Source organism: Gobius niger, assembly GCF_951799975.1.
Source record: "Gobius niger genome assembly, chromosome: 15".
Classification (NCBI taxonomy): Eukaryota; Metazoa; Chordata; class Actinopteri; order Gobiiformes; family Gobiidae; genus Gobius; species Gobius niger.
In genome coordinates, this window is record NC_136866.1 from 7,516,168 (window position 1) to 7,536,878 (window position 20,711).

Genomic DNA, 20,711 nt, shown 5'->3' on the forward strand with positions numbered 1-20,711 from the left:
GCGTGTATGCACTATATTTAAATTCCAAACCAAACTTTTTTTTTTATGTCTGCTGTGAACATGCAGGAAAATAATTTCTCTTTGCCATCTGTTATGGGACATTTTGCAATGCGATAGCTTGTAAGATTTGGTAATGGTCTGAGTTGCACTAGATGCACCAATTAATACTAAAACATGATTATACTCTTGTATTCACCATGCCCTCCACTGTGATAGTGTAACACTGACATACATTTACAAAAACACAAAAACAATGAATACATTTAAGTGGCGCAAATTGCTCTAAAGGATAGAAAAACGAGACTAATTGCCCCCATTTCAAGTAAATTATGAATCTATCATGTTCTAATCTAATTTAAAATCTCATAATTTCACCCGACTTCCCCAAAGGATAAAAACATTGCGAGTACGGCACGGTGATTGGTCCGCTCCCCTCTAGTCCCGCCTCATCAGCGCTACAACCAGCCCCTCCCCTATGCTCACTCTGCGGCGCACAGAGCGCACACTCTCACGGCACCGCGGGGAAAACCAGCGCCAAGTTCATCAAGCTTTTGTACTACTACTACGATTAGCGACCCACTACAACAGATTGGCAAAGGGGACGGCACAGATAGGGCTACTCAGCTGTCAAATATGGCATCGTCACCTTGTTGCCTCACTGCAGCGGACACCTCGTGAACAGCCTGATTCGGACACATTCACTTGTTTTTATCATGGGCAGCCACGATGGTTAAATGTCCTGTTTAATTGTCGAGGTATGTACTCCGTCATCTCTCTTCTGCCCCTGTCTTATACATCATGTTGTTTATTAGAGCTTGTTTTTGAATAAACAACTAATATCGCCACTGACCACCTTAAACATACTTTCCCATAGTTAAAAGCTAGGCCGTAGGTTGCCTCTAAAATCATAGCCACGGCGAGATTTGCTGTACGATGATATGAGTGTTGGTCCAAATGTGCTGCAGTAATATGCCTCGGCTGTCATTGCAGTGTATTGACAGCTTTACGGCAGTGACCTGCATCACTGTGGCGGAGGCTTCGCGGTGCGCGTGTCGTGTGTGTGGTGCAAAAAGAGTGGGAGAACATTTCAGTATCATATTGTCATGCATTTCACACTGCAGGACAGTGGAGAATGCTGTAGCATGGTAATCGTTCCTCCACCAAAAATCATGTGAAAAGGTCCCATGCCCTCTGAATATCCCATTAGATTTGATCAGAGACAGTAAAGTTAAGTTTAGTGCAAACTTTAAAAACATACTTGTACGTTATTGGCGTAGACTTTTTTTAGTTGGCCAGATTTACTTGAATTTACAAATTAAATACTTGCCTTGTCTGAACAATGTGCCATGTGTTAACCATCCAAATAAGATGAAATCAATAACTCAAAATTCTGAGCAGGAAATGCAACTTCAGTGACAACAACATGCAAACCCACAAAAAGTACAGTCTTTGGCAAGCCTTGATTTAGAGCATCTCATACACACCTCTAGTGTAGGCCCAAAGACATGCTGCTGCACCGTTACTTTCTGTCATCCACCCGCTTCCTTCCCCTGTGTAAACAAAGAACACAATTCAGTGCTTCAAAGTTTATGGCCACCTCCTCCCAGGGTAAATGTGGATCGATTTAGTGGTTTGATCGCATAACAATTAGGTTCTGTCCACGACTGCCATGCACCCAATCACCTCATTTTATCTGCAACCCACTGGTTGCACTAATGCTGTGCCATTTTAGGCCATTACAGACCATTATAAATAGTTGACCTTAATAGAGAAGTTAAGAGACGAGTCTCTCCGAACACTGCCCTGAGCCAGGGATTTTCAGGTGAATCTTGAAAGTTATGGAATCACAATAAGACCAGTTAGATGCAGTAAGTTTGTATAAACACTTCAGTGCACCTGCTACTCATTTTGCATATACGCACATGCTCCGAAAATTATCCCCTTAGCTTCTTTACAATATTTCTAGAACAATGTTATCAATGTGTTACTGAACTGTCCTGAACCAAATTTTAAAGTAATTTTAAAGTACCAAGTACATCAGGGACTAGACGGGGTATGTAATTTTTAATTTGTCTTCAATGATTTTGGCCAGCATTGGTGCCACCCTTGCACATTTAAGTGCCACCCAAAGTGCCATTCCAAATAAGGACTGCAAAAATGCCAGCCCAGTGCAGAAAAGAAACGCTTTACAAAAAGCACAGTGAGTTTGTGTTGCCATATTAGTGCAGAAAGTGTGTATTATGTTTATTTAAATAAGGGCTGAGCCGGATGCCCAAGACCTCTGGAGTGCCAGAAGGACAAGCCATGTGCTGCTAGCTTGTGACTAATGTGAAAATCTTGGATACTTTAGGCTTTATGCTGTTGTTATTGACCCACTTCTTCTGAGCGAGTGGTGAGGAGATCTCTGGTACAACACATTTATCTTTTTTTTTTTTTTTTACATCACAAGATTCAATATTTCTACCAATTAACTGAAATACAACTTTCTGCACCTGTTTCTGGACCTGTGATTCTATTTTTTGCACTTATTACTCATTGCTGTACTATGTTGTTTTAGGAAAGCTATAAAAAGCATTGCGATGTCACTTCACTGTCAAAGGGATGAGTGCACGTGAAGTTGTCCACAGGGCCACAGTGACTTTTAGCATGGTTTCTCTTTCCTCTCGAACACCAGCGATGCTCTCTTGATACAGCAGTGTATTTTTGGATGTGGTAATATTAATCCTACCCTCTTCTTTGTGTCACAGGGGTGTGGTGCAGTCACGCTGAAACCGACGGAGCAGAATGCCATACAAGTTCGCATGCTGGGTAAGAATGCCTACTGGCCTCAATGCTAAAAGCTGCTTCAGACTTTGTTTTGGAGTTCACTCAAACTTGTTACCCGGTAGCTTTAAAGTTTGGTGTTTTGTTAAACTTGGCACCCCCCCCGAGTTCCTAGTTGTAACTTTTGTCTGTGGTATGCAGTTGTTCTCCTCTGACCTTCAAAGTTGGCCACACACCGAGCAGAACGAACACACCGAAAGATAACAAGGGAGTGCTTTTTTAACAATGACACAAGTACGGCAACTTTCCTAGAAGTGTGATCTAAAGGAGACATAACATGTACATTCACCTTTTGATGCTTTAACCATGTTATTTTGGTGTTCGCTTATCAAAATCAGAGTAGTATTTTGTGTCTTTCGCCGAAGCACTCCGATCTGTATTTCCCGGATTTTATCGCGTCAGAGGAACACAAAGCAGTCTTCCACATTAAGGCCCATCATCCATCACCATTCCCGCTCTGTGCTCAAAGGCGCCAAAGATTTGCTAACATGAAAGTGAAAGTTTGATTTACCACCTGCAGAGAGCTCTCCTGGCCAGTTTGAAACCCTGACCTGCCCAGTTATTCAATACTTTCTTCAATAGTTTCTTAATTCTCAATTATGTATAATAAGTCTACTTTTAAAGGAATAGGCCACCATTTTTACATACTGAGATATGTTCTTACCTTAGCCTAAACAAGTTGATGTGTACCTGTCTGTGTGCTCAGTCACGTAAATGTTGTTAACATTTAGCCTCTCCCAGCAAAGGTATAGCTCCAAACTGGGGGGAAGTTAGAAGCCACCAAGCTGTTCCACATTTTCCCTATTTAAATACAGTTACGTGAAACGTAACAAAGTATAGCTACACAAAATTAAACATGGCGATTTTCTAAGCGGATAAAAAGGGGCACTACAGGCGTAATAACACCTGGAGTAACATCATCGAAGTACAATATTACTGCAGGTAATATTGTAAAAGGGGCAATGTAGTGCCCCTTTTCATCTAAGAGGATCAAAAGGGGCACTATGTTGTGAGGCGTAATAACACCTGGAGTACTTCGACGATATTACTCCAGGTGGTATTACGCCTCACAATATAGTGCCCCTTTTTACCCACTTAGAAAATCGACATGTTTGATTTTGTGTAACTAGACTTGGATCTTGTAACGTTTCACGTAACTGCATTTAAATAGGGTGAAATGTGGAATAGCTTGGTAGCTTCTAACTTCACCCCAGTTTGGAGCTCCTTTGCTGGGAGAGGCTAAATATTAATAACATTTGCGTGACAAATGTTGAGTTCACGCCCAAAGACCAGACAGGTGTGCAACTCATCTAAGCTCAGGTAAGAACAGATCTCAGTATGTAAAAACGGTGGCCTATTCCTTTAATCTATCCCTTTAATCTATCCTGCATGTGCACTGAAGCCTGTATAAAGTGAATTAGGTTAGATATGGGTATATTCTGACCTACTTTTCCCTTATGAACATGACTCTTACAGTCTGTGTGCAATGTGCATACATCATTGCCATACATTCTCCCACACCGTTGGCTGAGGACAGTGCCATAATCTGGTCACACTGGCTCATGTCCAAATGTATGTGCCCCACTGAACATTTACATTTATTATTAACAAAAAGATTAGGACATAATTTTAAATCCCTCAATTTCAGATTAGTAAATTTCTTCTTGACCAAATAAAATCTACTGCACTGACTCAGTTTTACAATACTATTAAAAGCTCGTACGATCACTAACAAAGATGGCACTTGCCAGTTAGCAGGTACATAGTGACATGTTGCCTTTTTTTATGAATCGCCCTCTCGCTGGCGCCACCTCAGTTTCTCATGCATGCTATCTTGGCCCTTGTTGTCTCATGATTTCTTGCCGCAGCCTTGTGTGCACGATACGGGACGTTCAAGGCTAAATGTGTGTGTCTGTACTTCTGTCTACTCGCCATGTGACTATTCTCAAGGGAACGCTTCTGTGGAGGGCAAGGAGCAGTTCCTAACAGCATCCTTCATATTTATATTACACTGTTAAGAATCTAGAACGACCTATTTTCAACCCCCAAGCGTTTCTTTTTTTTACTATTTAGAACACATGAAACACAAACCTTATGATCACTTCATTGTAAGTTACTTAAAGGTGCACTGTGCAACTTTTTATGTTAAAAAAAAAGTGCATATTTGACCTTTCGGTGACCCAGTTTATGTATGGGTTGTTGGCTTGGCGCCTTCCCCTTTATCCCGGTGGCCACTTTTATTTCAGGTTTTTTAGGGTTTCTAGTAGCTTTTCGGAATGAAATGTATGTGTAACCATAGATACGGCTCAATCAGCAGTGAAAACCTACACAGCAATTGATCCAGGAGTGTCCTACAGGTAAGTAAAGGCACTGAAAGGTTTAATACGTATGAATATAAAAAATAATAATAATACTAAAGTTGCATTGTGCACCTTTAAGCCTTCGTCCACTTTTAAGCACTTTTAATGAAATATAGCCATTCATTTTTATTACACATCTTTTTTTCTTCTCTTCATTTGACCATTTGTGTACCCGGGATGGAAAGTCCCACCGAGATCTCTTTTTCAGGGGAGCTGTGGCCCCAGATGTGATCCTATCCTATCCGATTCAAGCCCCAGGTCCACAGTACTCACTCTCCTTCACATTATTTGGTTGCTAGTTGTATTATACATCTATGTTATTTTAAAACAGAATTGAATATACATTACTATTCAATTTATCGCTCCTAAGTCAAAAATACAGTATTTCAAATGCTAAATAGTTATGCAACCTTCAGTACATTATGGGTGTTAAGTAATGTATTATAATGCACATTAGCTGCAAGATTTTGTGATTGGCAATTAGACTTATCAATGAGACCTGAATTACACTATGGGACCTCAAGCTCGAACCATGTAGCCAAGTGATATAATCAGTAGCATTGAGCACCACAGCTCAGATAGGGAAGTTTTTTACCATCTTCAGAGCAGACTGTCTGGAATACCATAATAGCTTATATAAGAATCACATGTCTTTCAGAGCATGTTTACTGGTTCTGAACTGGAGGGTCGCAAACTACAGTGATTTGCTTGCCACGAAAGTGTTACTCGAGCCGATTTCCATCTATTTTCCAACTCGTGCCCTGACATAAAATTGTGCGAGTCTCTAACATATGGCCTGGGTGTATTCTGTAACTCTGCTGCAGTAGTCTGTTTGGTCAAATTCATTTCGAAGCAAGCATTGCAATTGTCTTTTCTTGCCTTGCGTCGGTGTTACTATAGTTGTGAGGGTTAGAGTCTTGTCGTGGATCCATCTGTGAAGCTCTAAAGCTGTTGTTTCTCACAAATCCCTCTGGCCCGGTGTCGAGAGCGCTGCGGAGGGCGGTGAGAAAGTGAGCGAGCTAAAGGAGAGGAGGGGCTCCGTGCTCCATAACAACTCTGCTGTGAGTGAGACCGAGAGGATGAGGAGAGAGGGGGAGAATGCGGCAGAAGCATCAAGAGCACCGATCACTTTGGGACCATCTTTCGCGGACAAATACTTTCTCGTTCTTCATTGACTTCTCATACATTTCCTGGGCAAATTATCCTCTTCATCGTTTGTTTCCTCTCTCCTCTCGCCGCAGTCTTTCTGACCCACGTCGTATGACCTCTTTTTTTCTTCTCCGTACTTATGACAACCTGACAGCGCACTGCCGCTACCCTCTTATCTTTAGTTTCTGTGTTTTCTTCCCGTCACCCCTCGAGCACCATGCCAGTCCTGGATGGTCTGTGGGGTGCGGACATTCGGCTTCAGGACACTAGCCTTGGGGGGGTCGTGGATGTGAGCGTTTGTCCTGAGGATGCCCCCAGCTCTACTGTTTGGGGTCCACTCCGGACACCCCCGGTCACTTGTGGCGGCGGGCTGTCTCTGGCTTTAGAGCTGCCAGCGCTCATCCGGCAGCTCCGGGCCGCGTGGAGGGCAAGGAGGGGGGGCGCACAGAGCCCCCCGAAAGACCGGACAGAAGAGGAGGAGGAGGAGGACTGGGTAGAACCGGAGGAAGAAGAAGAAGAAGAGGAGGTAGAGGAGGTAAAGCTGGAAGCACAAGAGAAGAAGAGCTTGCAAAAGGAAGAAGGTGACGCAGACCTACATCATGTTACACACAAGGGCAAGTACTGCAAGTTCACATGAATATTTAATGACTTATGGAAGATTCATGTTTGTTTTGAGTAACAGCTTAGAGTGGGGCTCTCTGCGGCCAGTTTCTGTTAGTGGCCCTGTAGTATTTAACAGAGGTGTTTATCATTTATTCATTTGTCTCCGTAACATGTTTTATGCATGGTTAGTTGCTTAGTTGTACCGAACCCATATTGTCAAAGGACCACACGAGTATAACAAAATCCAATTAATTAATTAAAGGGAGTATGTTTTTTCCATGTTGAGGGTATGCGGGTGATGTCACAGTATGACCACAGAAGCCAAATAATCAATCAATTTTCTACCCTGTCTGGAACATTGAGGGTTCTGCTATAGTGTAATTGGATTTTAGTTGTGATTATTTGACATTTCTTACTTTAGTTTTGTTTATAGCAACAGCAAGTTTGTCCTTTACATTGATTAAAACATTAGAAACGACATAAACTTCAAATGGACTCCAAATATTCCAGTGGACCTGTTTGTAGGGAGCATCCCGATACTGTCTGGGTTCCCTCTTTGTGCTGCTGCTGTTGTTTGCATACAGTTTCTTTGTCACAGGCAGAATAAGGGGGCATACGAGGCGAACGGGTTCTACAATAGGCTCCTTGCTTTTTTGATGCTTATAATCAGTCTAATATGTTAACAAAGTACAATTTAGAATGCATTTATATTGTATTGGCTGCTTTGTCAGTGTCATGTGGCTGTTTGTTTACATTTAAGCTTGTGGTGTCATTGACCGAGGCATGAGACGGAGCTTTAAGCCGCAGACAAAATAAAGGATGTGTCCAAAGTCAGTTTTCATTAAATAAAGCTGCCTTACCATCTGGTGAGCCGCCGCAGCTGCACATGCGACGCTTGTGTGACGGCATCCTCTGGCCCTCAGTCTATCTGGGCCGATGAACAATGTCTGGCGCAAGAAAGTTGAGTTTGATGTAGTCTTCATTTTGCCATTTGTTCCTATTGGCGTCTTCATGCTCTTCTGTGCCATCTCAGTATGAGCTGGTTATGAGACCTATGGAAAACACCTGGAGGAGACTATGGTTCAGATGGTACAGTGACCAGAAGCTCAGCAGTTTGAATCCCGCAGGTGCACACTGTTGTTGTGTCCTTGGGCAAGACACTTCACCTACCTTGCCTCCATTGTCTAGAGTGCACACTGGTGTGAATGGGTGAGTGGTTCTTTGATGTGCTTAAAGGTGCACTATGTAACTTTTTATGTCGCTCAGTGGCATTATGGGTGCAGGGTGGCACCTTTGCTTTCCCTCACAGTGGCCTTTATGACACTCTAGAATCAATTGTTTTGGGGTTTCTGGTCCGTTTCTGGTACAAACTCCTAAAAACATTTGCTGCTGGAGCATCATAGAGGCCACTGTGAAGGAAAACCAAGGTGCCATGCTGCACCCATTAAAAGGTCAAATGTGTGCAAATATTAAGATTTTTTTTTTTTTGCCTAGAAAGTTACATAGGGCACCTTTAATGTAGGTGGAAAAGCATTGACCATTGAAACCATTTACATGAAATTATTCCGTCAAAATTATTATTTTTTTCAAACTAAATTTGTTTTACATCACAAGGCAAATTCACAAGTTTGCACACAGAATATGATGTAATGTGTGATGATTCATGCTGAGGGGAATTACCTGTGCACTTACTCATTACCTGTGCTTTATTAGTCACTCACTTATGCTTCGGCGCCAGTGACTTTCCCTCGGCAACTTGTGATGACCTCATTCAACTCAGTGAAAGTGTGTCGGGACGTTGTTTGATATGACGATACCATGAGATGCACACGTACGTGTGACGGTGATAATGATACGATCAAGTCACACATACAAACATCAGATTTAAAATAACTAGAACAGTGCAGAGAATAAATATAATAATAATTTATAAGTATAAAAATATAGAGGTACTATAAAAAAAAACATTTCACTCCCATTTAGCCCCTCCCACCCAAGGATTTGTTATATAGCCTGATCGCTCTGGGCAAGAAGGATCTCCTGAGCCTGTCCTTTGAGCAGTAGAGCGAGAGCAGCCACTCACTGAAGGAGCTCCTCTGCCTCATCACCAGCTCATGCAGGGGTGGTCTCTGTTGTCCATCACAGAGAGCAGCTTCTCCAGGGTTCTCTTCTCCGAGATTGACACTAAAGAGTCCTGATCGGCCCCAATCACAGAGGAGGCCTGTCTGATTAGTTTGTCCAGTCTCTGAGTGTCCCTCTGAATGATGTTTCCCCCCCAACACACAACACCATAGAAAAGAGCACTGGACACGACTGCCTGGTAGAACAGTTGGAGCACTTTCTTACAGATCTTAAAAGAAGCAAGCCTCCTCAGGAAGTAGTCTGCACTGCATTTTCTTGTAGAGCTGGTCAGTGTTCACTGACCAGTCCAGCTTCTCATCCACCTGTAGCCCAAGATATTTATAGGAGGTCACCACCTCGATCTCCTCGCCATTGTTGGTCACAGGCTGAGGAGATGGGCGACACCTTCGAAAGTCCAGGACCATCTCCTTTGTCTTGGAGGTGTTCAGCTGCAAGTCCTTTACAAGGGAATGGTACTCCTGCTCGTCCCCCCCACGGATGCACGGAACTCTCCTTATCGAGATGTGTGAGGGGCCCGGTGCAGGAGGTACAGCACAGCATCCTCCATTCCCACATTCTTCCTGTAGGCGAACTGGAGGGGATCCTGGGCCGACTGCCTGAGTCATAGGGACTGGCTTTGGTGTTTTAGAGAGATTCAGAGAGCAGTATCTGTAACTCTCAATCTGAAGGGTGGACGAGGATATGTCTTTTTGTTTTTTTGCTCTTCATTAATTTCTGGTTATGAATTGGGGCCATATGATAAGAAAAAAAGTGATGAGCTTACCCTTAGTCTGAATAAATGAGCTTTCATAATATCAAATAATTACACAATACGTTGCTTGTTGTATCTGTAAGTGATGGTTCAAGACTGTGAGGATGTGGTTTCGGACATTAGGGGGCAGGAGTCATTATTCTTCAGAAATAACCAAAAGGAAAATTGACAAATGGGCCATGATCTCATGAAACTAATCTAGCCCAACAATGAGAATACTAGTAGCAGTGCCTAAGAATGTTGTACCATTAGATGTAAACCAGGTCTGTAACAAAATACTGGGTCTAAACTTGGTTTAATTGTGTTTCAATTTTGATTTTGTTTGTTTACCCTTTTGTACTGGAGTTGAACTTCTCTGTATAATGTCCTATCCCAAACATAAACAGGAAGACAATCGATGACCTTATAAAAACATTAGGCTTTCTAAGTCTCTTGTCAAACTGTGTCACACAAGAGTACAAAGTGTGCTGCAAATTCCCACAGATGCAGCATCCGCACTCAGCCCGCCTTGTGAGGAGAAGCTCTGTGATGCTAAGTGTTTGTGCTTTTCCTTTTTTTTAGGGCCGATCCTGTTGTGTATGCATGAGAATTAACCTCATTTACCATAATAGCAATATGCAGCGCGAGTGACGATCTTCGATTCACCGCCGCATGACAGGGCTTTTAACGCCCCCTTCGATCTGAATCATGTTTCTTTCTTTTTTTCTCTCATCCCAAATGACCCAGTTATCAGGAGAAAGGATACAGCGACCTATTTAGCGCACTGAGAATTGTAGAGGCGCTGGAGAGGTAAACAAGCTTGCGGGGCGGGCGGGCGAGGGGCTGACGGATGGGCTGGCACATTAGGCAGACGTGGGTGCAATGATAAGAAATAAGGCAGTGTGCAGCTCAGGCGTAGCATGGGGGTGTTCTTTCCCAGATGATGTGTGTCCTCCTTGTGTGCCAACTCATGCACAGAGGCTTTCCCTGCACTCTTTCTCGTTCAAACTAGGCCAACACAGGACTCCGCTGCGTCTCTCCTCTCTCCCCCTGAAGGTTTTTTTTAAATTTATATTTGTATGTTGGATTGGGGAGCTGATTCTGCTCTGTGCACCACATGTTTTATGCATTAGACGCCTGGCCAGCTACATACAGGCGCACTAAAGCCCGCCGCAGAACGCTTAACATACATTTTGAATTCACTGTGTGTGGTATAGCAGATGTGGCAGCCCAGGGAGGCGGCCCAGTGCCCAATGGAGCTATTAATGGGTCGTTTAGCTGCTTTTAGGAAATCTTGGAGCCAAGGTGGGGCAAATTACCAACCAGCCAGATAACACGCTCCAGTTACTCATATCTGTGAATTATTCAGCTTTCAGTATTTGGGGTTGTTTAAGGGCGGATGTCTTTGGAGCATTGTGCAACTCTAGAATCTATCAATGACTAACGATATTGCCATGGTTATAATCCGATATCATATGCCGCTAATAATTGGCCTAATTCTTCAATTTTGTGTCTCATCCATCACTGTCCATCACATTTAAGTTGGACTTAGTGGTTTAACTATTGCCACAGTTTACCGAGTTTTCTCCATTTACCTGTTTGTGTCTAAAGCTATGACTCGAGTTGCTGCAGAATAGAATCTGGTATTTAAAGCAATACTAAGTAACATGTTTACCTGAATTAATCCCTTTTTGTTGTCTTTCTGGGGGTAATACAAGTCTCTGTCCAGAAAATCACAGTTGCAACTTTACTCCGGGTTGGTGCCACCAATACACACTAATGGAATCACGAAGAAGAATTTAACAGGCTAATGGGCAAAGCTAACTGTAGCCTAGTGCGACTTAAACAGTTTTTACAGCCAAGTTTGAGTGAAAAATATCTCCATTGTGTAACTGGATGTATAATATCCCCCTCTCCTTGTCTTTTCTGTCAGTGTAGTATTTACTCTCACGGACAATTAATGAGTAAAAAATGTGCTACGAAACCTGCAGTGGCGCTCATGGCCTCTAGGGGCATGCGTTACTTAGTACTGCTTTAATATGTAGCTAGAATTTACAACAGCGCAGCCGGTCGTCTCATAGAGTTGTCTAGTGTGTCGAGATGGTTGTCTACTATGGTGCTTGTTATGTGTGGCCATGTAATTACCATAATTACTATCTTATTACATGGTTATGTACTATGCTTTTACCATCCTGTTACCATGCTACCACAGTGCTGTAAAAGAAAGTGCTACCAAGTCTTTGTCCCGAGACTAAATCAATGGTTAGCTTATGTAAACCCCAAAGCCACCTTATCCAATGGGCTAGCCGGGGCTGGAGCCCAGGGGCCTACCAGTCAGAATTATGGGGGGAAAAAAGTGTGTGATTTGTTGATTTTCATGTCAGTCACTTCACTTTGCGGTATAACTAACTGTATGCGATGATTGCGTTAGGGTTTTTGTGGGATTTAGGGATAGGGTTACAGGTTAGGGTTAGGGTTAGGGTTTGCACTGAGGGGGGGTGGGGGCCTACAATTCTTATTGTACCTATAGGTACAATAAGGTGAGGCTGCTAAAACCTACATATTAAAACAACTCAATATGGAAAGTAATGCACTCTTCTAGGACACCACAAGGCAAGTTATCGTAAACAAACACACAAATCATGAGTGCTGGGACATCCCCTAGTTAAAAGAGATCATAGATAATGAGAACATAATGATCACGTCTAGATGTGTATCTAAGTCTTGAGACTCTCTGTTCCAGCGGCAGTGTGCCATGAAATCAATTCTGTTCAGACAAACGCACAACAGAGGCATGCAGTGCGGGTGATCCAGCCACGTCAAAGACCCACTCTCACATTAAATGTTCTTTTATGAGTTTGATCAATTATAAAGCTTCAGGGTGAACTAACGATGTAACCCTGTCTTGTTTTCTGTCCTCTTCTCACCCTTTTGCCAAAACCATTTCCCCCTGCGCCCCTGGATAATGTCACGCCTCTCCAGAATCTGACAGATCGAACGTGACAAGCGTGGCCATCGCAGAATGTGACTAATAAGGACCAAAATGTTTTGTATGCTGAGGGCTGTCCTAAATTTTCCAAAATGTGCTCTTTGTGTGTGCAGCTGATGGCAGACTGCGCACGAGACATGCAGGTGTGCTGCTGGAGAGAAGAGGCTCCTATCCTCTGATCGACCTGCGAATCCTCAACAGTAAGAGCACACTTCAGCACTGAGGCAATGCACACAGTTTTCAGTATTGTTTCTTCACGAAGAAATTCATGTTCTCTGAACACACACAGCAGCATAATGAGATTTTAGTGCATATTAAAGCCACACCGCGTACAATTTTACCTAATAAATAAAATTGAAATACGAGCATTTGTTTTATGACAGATATTTTCATCATTGAAAAAAAACATGTGCCTCTCCTAAGACATGACTGTAACTTTACCAGGAGTGGGCACGTCTCCAGCACGTCTCCATGGAGATGTGACTAAAGTCAGCAGAATCTGAGATTTAATAGATTAAGTCCTCATTCAAATCCATTCTTTGATTATCCATTACAGAAATTGCATTTTCTCGAGCTGGTATGGTATAGTATAGTACAAAATGTTACGCAGTGTGCCTTTAAATATACCTATAATAAGCTTTTATGCTTTACATTTGCTGCATGTGATTGATGCAGCCTCATGTGCGGATTAATGGTTATCACTCTACCCAGGGTAAAAACAAAGGCAGTATTAATAAATGTCATGAGTCACAGATATGTGGCATAGTAGCCTATTCTTAGCAGCCTAATTCAATGTTATGCCTGTAAAGTGGGGCGACAGGAGTCCGGTGTACTTACGCAACTTGATCCACGGGGGTTGCAGAAACTCAATAGTAACAATAACATCTTAAAAATGTAGAAAACAATAAATATAATAGGAATGAAATCTTAATAAATATAATAGGAATGATAATAGGAAATCTTATATAAAGCAAATAAGATACCAATATACATGGTTGTTTGAACACATTTACAGATAATGGGTAGATAATGATAATTCAGTGCAATTTGAGCAAAGAATAGTAAAAACGTCATCTATAATGATGAGTTATTGTGCAGCAGTATGGCAACAATATTGTTGGAGAGATGTATGAATCTTTTAAAAAAGGAGCTTGGCTGCCTCTTGGAGTAACCTTGTTCTTCATCCGTGTGTCTTTCAGCCAGTGCCCAGCAGGGGGAGGTAGAGTCGTGTACCCGGAGGAAGGTGAAACGGCTGCATAGTTTCCAGAGATATTGCCATGCATCCCGCCTGCTGCGGGGCCTGGTGGCCCACAGCCCCGGCTCCATGCACCTGCTGGACGACCACTACCTAGGACAGGCCGGAGTGAGGCTCCTATGACCCTATAACAATGACAATATTTTAAATGTGATCTATGCATTAACACTGGTTCTGTTGCAGCACATGTTGTCTAAAGTCAGCACATGGAACTTTGATATTTTCCTTTTCGATCGCCTCACTAATGGTAAAAGTTTGTAATGGTAAAATTATTTTCTGAGCCAAAAAAAAAAACGCCTATTCTCAAATGAATATTTCTTCTTTCAGGAAACAGCCTGGTGACTCTTATGTGCCATCTCTTCAATGTTTACGACCTTGTCCACCACTTCCAGTTGGATATGGTCAAACTACACAGATTTCTAGGTATGAACAGTGAATACTTTGTGTATTTAATCTTGGTATGTTTGATGGTTTTTTGGAGGTGTTGCTTTGTTTTAGTGTTTTTACAATTCAAAATCCAGAACAAATGATTAAATTTTGTATATATTACTCAGAAAGTGTTGGGCCATGTAGAGCCTATAAAACTTGTGTGTAGATTCAAACACATAACACAGATACATGATAATTAAGATGTTTATTGTTATATAAAAGGATTGAAAGTGCAGAAGGCTTCATAATGTTAGCTTATTGGAATGTTTTTTGGTTGGTTAAAACAAAGCAAACCTTCCTGCCTGGTCCTACTCACTGCGCTACAGTTATGTACAGTGCTGTGCATTTGAATTCAGATCACATACTTTCATACATACTGTGGGGAGTGTTGTCATAGAAACTAGGTGCGGACTGTCTTTTGTCTCAATTCCATCAGACCACAACAACAAGCGGCAAAAAATCTGAGATGCTCTGGCCATGTATTTCTCTGCAGGTATGGTGCAGGAGGACTACCACTCCCAGAATCCTTACCACAACGCTGTCCATGCTGCTGATGTCACACAAGCCATGTACTGTTACCTGAAAGAGCCCAAGGTGACACATATGTTCATTTCAACACAAATTGTAACGTAGCTTTTGTCTTACGCTAAGCTTTCAAGCTATAATCAAATAGTTATTTTTTGTTTTATTTGTGTAGGAGTTTTCCACTGTGTGAAAAAGTTGACTGTACTGTGTTGTGTCGTGTTGTGTTGAGGACACGTTGCCTCTCACTAGAATGACTAGGTCAGCTCAGATTATTTCTGTCGACAGGCTGGACTTTTATGCTCCCAGTAGGGAGTAGTTAAACTTGGCTCCACTTTTTTTTTTACTCTGTTGCTAAATGACCTTTATATCAGTTTGTATGGTTTCTCAGTTACCTTCAATTTCAGACTTTATTCCTTTAATAATAATACATAGTTAGATAGAGATAATGTTATGTATGCTTTAGAAATGTGTCAAGGGTATTTTTTTTTTCTATTTGAAACATATCTAGACATAATTTTGTGAAAATGTTGCCCCCTATTCAAGACCCTTTTTAGTCCCAGCCCATTATAATCTCTTAAATGAAGATGGTCCTTGTTATAGTAGTTGGTAGTAGTTAATAGTATTTGTTCAGTTTTAGTTCGCAAAATTATGACGAAAACAACAATACTGATACAACTATAGCCCCATACTTTTCGAGAAACCTCCTTGTAAACTCATTGACTGTAATGACTCAATGGGCCTGTGCCTCTCCTTGAAAGATCGCATTAGCCAAATGTCCCTTGGGATCATTCCTCCTCACTTTGGATTGACAACAAATTCTTTCACCGCTGCTCGGTCCTCTCTGACCAGATTAAGCGGCGCTGCATCTTTTACTCTCCTCTGTAATTGGCTTTCTGATGCAGCTATTTTGTTAAGAGCACTCAACTAAATGAATTGATCATGTCAGAACAGTACGGCTCACACTGGGATATAGAAGGGTGGTCAACAAAAGCACACGATGCTAAGGTAAACATTTTATTATGTCAAGGTTATAGTGTTCAAAGTAATCAAATTGCTGTTTAAATGACATAGGATGCATTTGATTGTTGTGTTGACCTATAATGGAGACGGCAAATGTCTTGAAAGTTTTGAAAGCAGGTCAGTGTTTGCCCTTCATTTGTGCATGTATTTTTGTAGTTGTTTGGGTTTTTAAATCTAGCTTGTTCATTTCAGTCCAAATTAATTAGTCAGTTGTTGGCTGGGTCTAATGATGCTTAAAAGTTAAGTTGCTGTACTAATGCATATGTTAACAATGAGCTCAGTTATTGTGATTGAAAAGTGGTGTCATTGAGGATAGATGTTTATTTAAACTGAGTGGCACTTGTGTGTTGTAGCTGGCAGAGCAGCTGAGTCCTCTGGACATATTCCTGGGTCTAATGGCAGCTGCCGCCCACGACGTGGACCACCCTGGAGTCAACCAGCCGTTCCTCATCAAGACGCAGCACCACCTGGCCTCGCTCTACCAGGTACATGGGCCTGAGTATACACTCAGTACTAACTAACTCACACATTAACACACTTTACACTGTGTCTGTGCTGCAGAACACATCTGTGCTGGAGAGTCACCACTGGAGGTCCACTGTGGGCATGCTGCGGGAGTCAGGCCTGCTGTCCCACCTGCCCCCGGACATGTCGTAAGGCCACAAACTTGTTCCTTTAGTGTCAAGATGTTACATGGACCTAAAGAAGTCTAAAGATATCATTATTTTACATAAGTATAGAATAGAAAGTCCGCTCGGGGATCATTAAAGTGATTCTGACAGTGATTGTATAACTGTCTCGGGGGTCGCCAGGCCTTGGGTGGTCGTGAAAATGAAATGAAAAGAAAAATGCTTCTGCTTTTAGTACATTTTTGAGTGTAGAACAGCATAAAACAGTTTTTAAATGTTTTTTTTATGCCTTGAAGGAGCATAAGAATAACTTCATGTAATGGGGGTACCGAGTTGTTTACATGTTTTGGGGTCCCAGCCAAGCAAGTTTGGGAACCTCTGGTCTAACACAGTGTGCAATAGTGGGAAAATAGTTTTGAAAGTGTTAAGATGTGACTCTGTGGTGCTCTATGTGTGACAGACAGGACATAGAGCAGCAGCTGGGCTCCTTGATCCTGGCCACGGACATCAGTCGACAGAACGAGTTTGTCCTGAGCTTCAGGGAGCACCTGGACAACCAGAGCCTGGACCTGCAGCTGGCCTCACACAGGCACTTCATACTGCAGGTAGCAACACAGTGACAATCAGGATAGAGCTGTGGATGTATACACTGTACATGGGCAATAATTTCCCAATTTATTTATGCATCTGTATTCATATTTCTGTTTTAGATTGCTTTGAAATGTGCAGATGTGTGTAACCCGTGCCGCGCTTGGGAACTGAGCCGGCAGTGGAGCGAGAGGGTCTGTGAGGAGTTCTACAGACAGGGTGAGTGCAGTAAGAGTTGGTGCTAATACTGTACACACTGTCGCCATAATAGAAATGAATGACCATGACATTGTGTGTCCTTGTATAACGGGCTCACAACTGAGAAATGCTGCAGTTATGAATTATTGATATGAACTCTCAGGCACGATGTTATACAAGCCGAAAATAAACAATGTTTGTTAACTTCTTAGTGAATGTATCACTCCAAAATGGTTTATCAGATCTGGTAATTACATTCATCAGTTCAGTGTTTATACCGCGATACAATCGGCTCCAATTTGCCAATATTTGGATTTGCCGAGTCAGTACATTTGTTGGATACTGTAGGACATATTGTAGGACGTCAGGTACTGTCTCAAATCTAAACGTGGTCTGTAAATTGACAGGGGATCTGGAGAGGAAGTTTGACTTGGAAATCAGTCCTTTGTGTGATCAACAGACTGACTCAGTCCCAGCCATCCAGATTGGTAAGTACTGTACACATGTCCAGAACCTGGCTTTGGAATTGTTTAGTTACCCCCTGTAGTCATTAGTATATGCACTGGTACTACAGAATACATGTGTTCTATTAGCTGCATTAGGTCCCTTGCTCAGAGTACAATATAAACCTACCCTCGAGTGACAACGTTTCTGATAAGTAGTCGTTCTTTTGCCACGCAGGCTTTATCTCGTACATCGTGGAGCCCCTGTTCGATGAGTGGCACCGCTTCACCGAGGCCAGCCTGCTGAGCCAAACCATGATGGGCCACATGCACAAGAACAAAGCCCGCTGGGTGCGTCTCCGATACGCTCACACCCCATCCCACACGGAGGACGAGGAGTCAGAGCGCAAAGGAGAAGGCGACATACCCTAAAAAACACCCTGACCAAGCTCTATTTTGGCTTTTTTGGGGGCTGATTCTTTCCCACAAATGGAGGAGAGGGCATTTGTCCTCCTCCCTGAGCGTCCTCCAGCCTGGTTTCTCCCATGGGGGCGGCTTCTGTGTGAGTTTGGAGAGCAAGCCTGAGCCCTTGATGAATGTCTCCCCCTGCTGGAGAGGAGCTGCGAGTGAGCAGGTGGACAGGCAGACAGATGATTTTTTGGGGGGAAATCTTAGTAAAAAATAAGCCAAATTGACGTCATGAGTTTGTGACGTTGTATTGAAAGACGGATCACTGAGGACAAATATATGTCGGACAATGCTGCTATTTCAATAAAGAAGCCAAAACACGTCATCTGGGCACGGAAGAAAGAATACTGAGATTAATGAGATGACTAGTACCTACTCTACTATGCTTTTTCAATACTTATTAAGCTATTTCCACTTTTTTTCTTACTGTGTACAGCTTGCACTTATATTATATGCTATTTCATACGTGTCTCACTTGTCTTTTTCACTCAAGTGCGTTTTTAACTCGTCAAGGTACTGTAAATTTGTCTCAATGGTTTAATATATAGAAACTGACTGAATCAAAGTGGGATGCAAAGTAAGTCACTAATGCAAACAAGAGCCATTAAGTGTTTGTGTCGTGCTATATACTGTAATAAGTGTACATACAGCAGGCCACATACAGGATATCAAACTTTTAGAACAACTAACACACATGTTTTGAGTGCATTTATTTCTCTGATGACCTCACAATACAAAATAATGTCAAGCAAAAGCCTTAACAGCACCTTTGGTCAAACCGTGACCAAACCGTGACACTTTTTACACAGAACAAAGCACATACACTCATCACCAACTCTAGATAGATTTGGATTTTTAAGATGTCAATTTACAACAAAACATTTTTGTGTATATTGAACAGACAAGGGCCAATGATTACCTTCAAATGTCACAGATAAATGTTTTCACTGTATGTATAAAATATATTAAAGGCATATAGTGATAACTCTGTTAATCAATGTCCTCAAATGTTGTGTGGAAATTCAACTCATTAATTAACTAATGCATTACATGTTTATTCAATACATTCTTTTGGACTGTAGATACGGTTTTTACCACAAACCACATGTCTTCCAGAAAACTGGCAAAAGTAATATTACATCTATTGTTAAATAATGAGTCTTGTTAGAGATATTGTGATACTTTTTTCTTTGAATTGCACTGCAATAAGATTAGACCACTGATGAGATTAAATAAAGTGGCCATATTTTCTATGTATGCAGTATGTTAATGTTGGCTTTGCTCTAGTGTTGTCACTGTTTTGATCTCACTATCGCTCAATGTCTATTCATTTGAAGAGGGTTGTTTCTTTATGATGTCCTTCTTTTGGCATTCTTAAACCAGCGTTTTTGAACTGTAACCTTGTTCTTTCTATGCTACCTAAAAGTATTTTGATTCTTTTGTACAGACCCACTCCAGACTCCAGCAGGCTGCCTTGTAATATAAATATTATACCTCTAATATTCCCGATACAGGGTCGTTGAGCCATAACCTGGTTTCACCACTACTTCTGCTTGGACAAATTCATGTCTTTAATACTACTTTTCTATACTGAGAGTATTATTACACCAGATCTGTAATTCCAGTTGTATAATCTGTAAATCTGTTGTCACCAAACACTGACTGAGAGCAGTGCTTAAGTTTTTGATGCAAAGGAGTTGTTGTCTTTTTATTTCCAATTGTCACTTCAATAGATTTAAAAAGGTGACTGCTTTACTTATGATGCATGAATTTGCAGTGCCAGAGATTTTGCCGCAGGATATCGCGTTCACTTGATCGACCATAAATTTGTGGCCTACAATAAACAAATATAAGTGAGATTGTAGAGTAAGCTTTGTTTCAGGGGACTTTCAAGACTGTGAAGACAAAAGTTCTAATAATTGGCTTAGTAACAATGTAACAATCATTTTATATGTAGCCAGCATCGTGGATACAGAGATGTCTGCAGTATTAATAATATTCCAGTCTGGTTTTAATCTGTGCATTTATATATGGGGTTCTGTAGTGACGTCATGACTGTACCTGTGTTCTGACAACCAATCTCTGAGCACTGTGAAGAAAAAATAAATGTTTTTATTAAAAACTGCCTCATGGGTTTTACCAGCTACTAGCTTTGTCAACTAGAGAAATCAAGCTGCCTCTACAAGAACAAGAGGGTTTAGGCTACTGTTTATGGATAGTAATTAGAATAATGCAATTTTTTCAGTATTGTATGTAAATATACACTAAATATACATATTATCCTTAAAGCCACACTGCGGGACATTCCAGGTCTAAAGCAGTAATAAAAAGAGAAACTAAAATGACATAAATCAACATTA

The 20,711-nt window shown here is 41.7% G+C and overlaps 1 protein-coding gene across 3 annotated transcripts; it reads left to right on the plus strand.

The window, feature by feature from the left end:
• Positions 1-473: 473 nt before the first annotated feature.
• On the plus strand, positions 474-20,477 carry LOC306974571 (3',5'-cyclic-AMP phosphodiesterase 7B-like). Of its 3 annotated transcripts, XM_079571874.1 has the most exons (13): positions 474-755; positions 2,748-2,808; positions 12,910-12,996; positions 13,996-14,159; positions 14,235-14,298; positions 14,379-14,474; positions 14,974-15,074; positions 16,379-16,510; positions 16,587-16,678; positions 17,115-17,259; positions 17,365-17,461; positions 17,848-17,928; positions 18,122-20,477. In XM_079571874.1, exons 1-13 carry the CDS (start codon positions 735-737, stop codon positions 18,313-18,315), a joined length of 1,335 nt encoding a protein of 444 aa, XP_079428000.1. In that variant the 5' UTR covers positions 474-734; the 3' UTR covers positions 18,316-20,477. The 3 variants fall into 3 exon arrangements, with proteins under 3 accessions (XP_079428000.1, XP_079427998.1, XP_079427999.1); XM_079571872.1 differs by lacking the exons at positions 474-755; positions 2,748-2,808 and adding an exon at positions 6,240-6,946; XM_079571873.1 differs by lacking the exons at positions 474-755; positions 2,748-2,808 and adding an exon at positions 6,240-6,913.
• The last annotated feature ends 234 nt before the right edge of the window (positions 20,478-20,711 follow it).

Bases quoted from the DNA above. Each gene is read 5' to 3' on its own strand.
- LOC306974571 (XM_079571872.1), top strand. From the start codon at position 6,550: ATGCCAGTCCTGGATGGTCTGTGGGGTGCGGACATTCGGCTTCAGGAC. The intron at 14,160-14,234 runs GTGAGGCTCCTA...GTTCTGTTGCAG, and splicing joins ACTACCTAGGACAGGCCGGA to CACATGTTGTCTAAAGTCAG. The intron at 14,299-14,378 runs GTAAAAGTTTGT...TTCTTCTTTCAG, and splicing joins TTTCGATCGCCTCACTAATG to GAAACAGCCTGGTGACTCTT.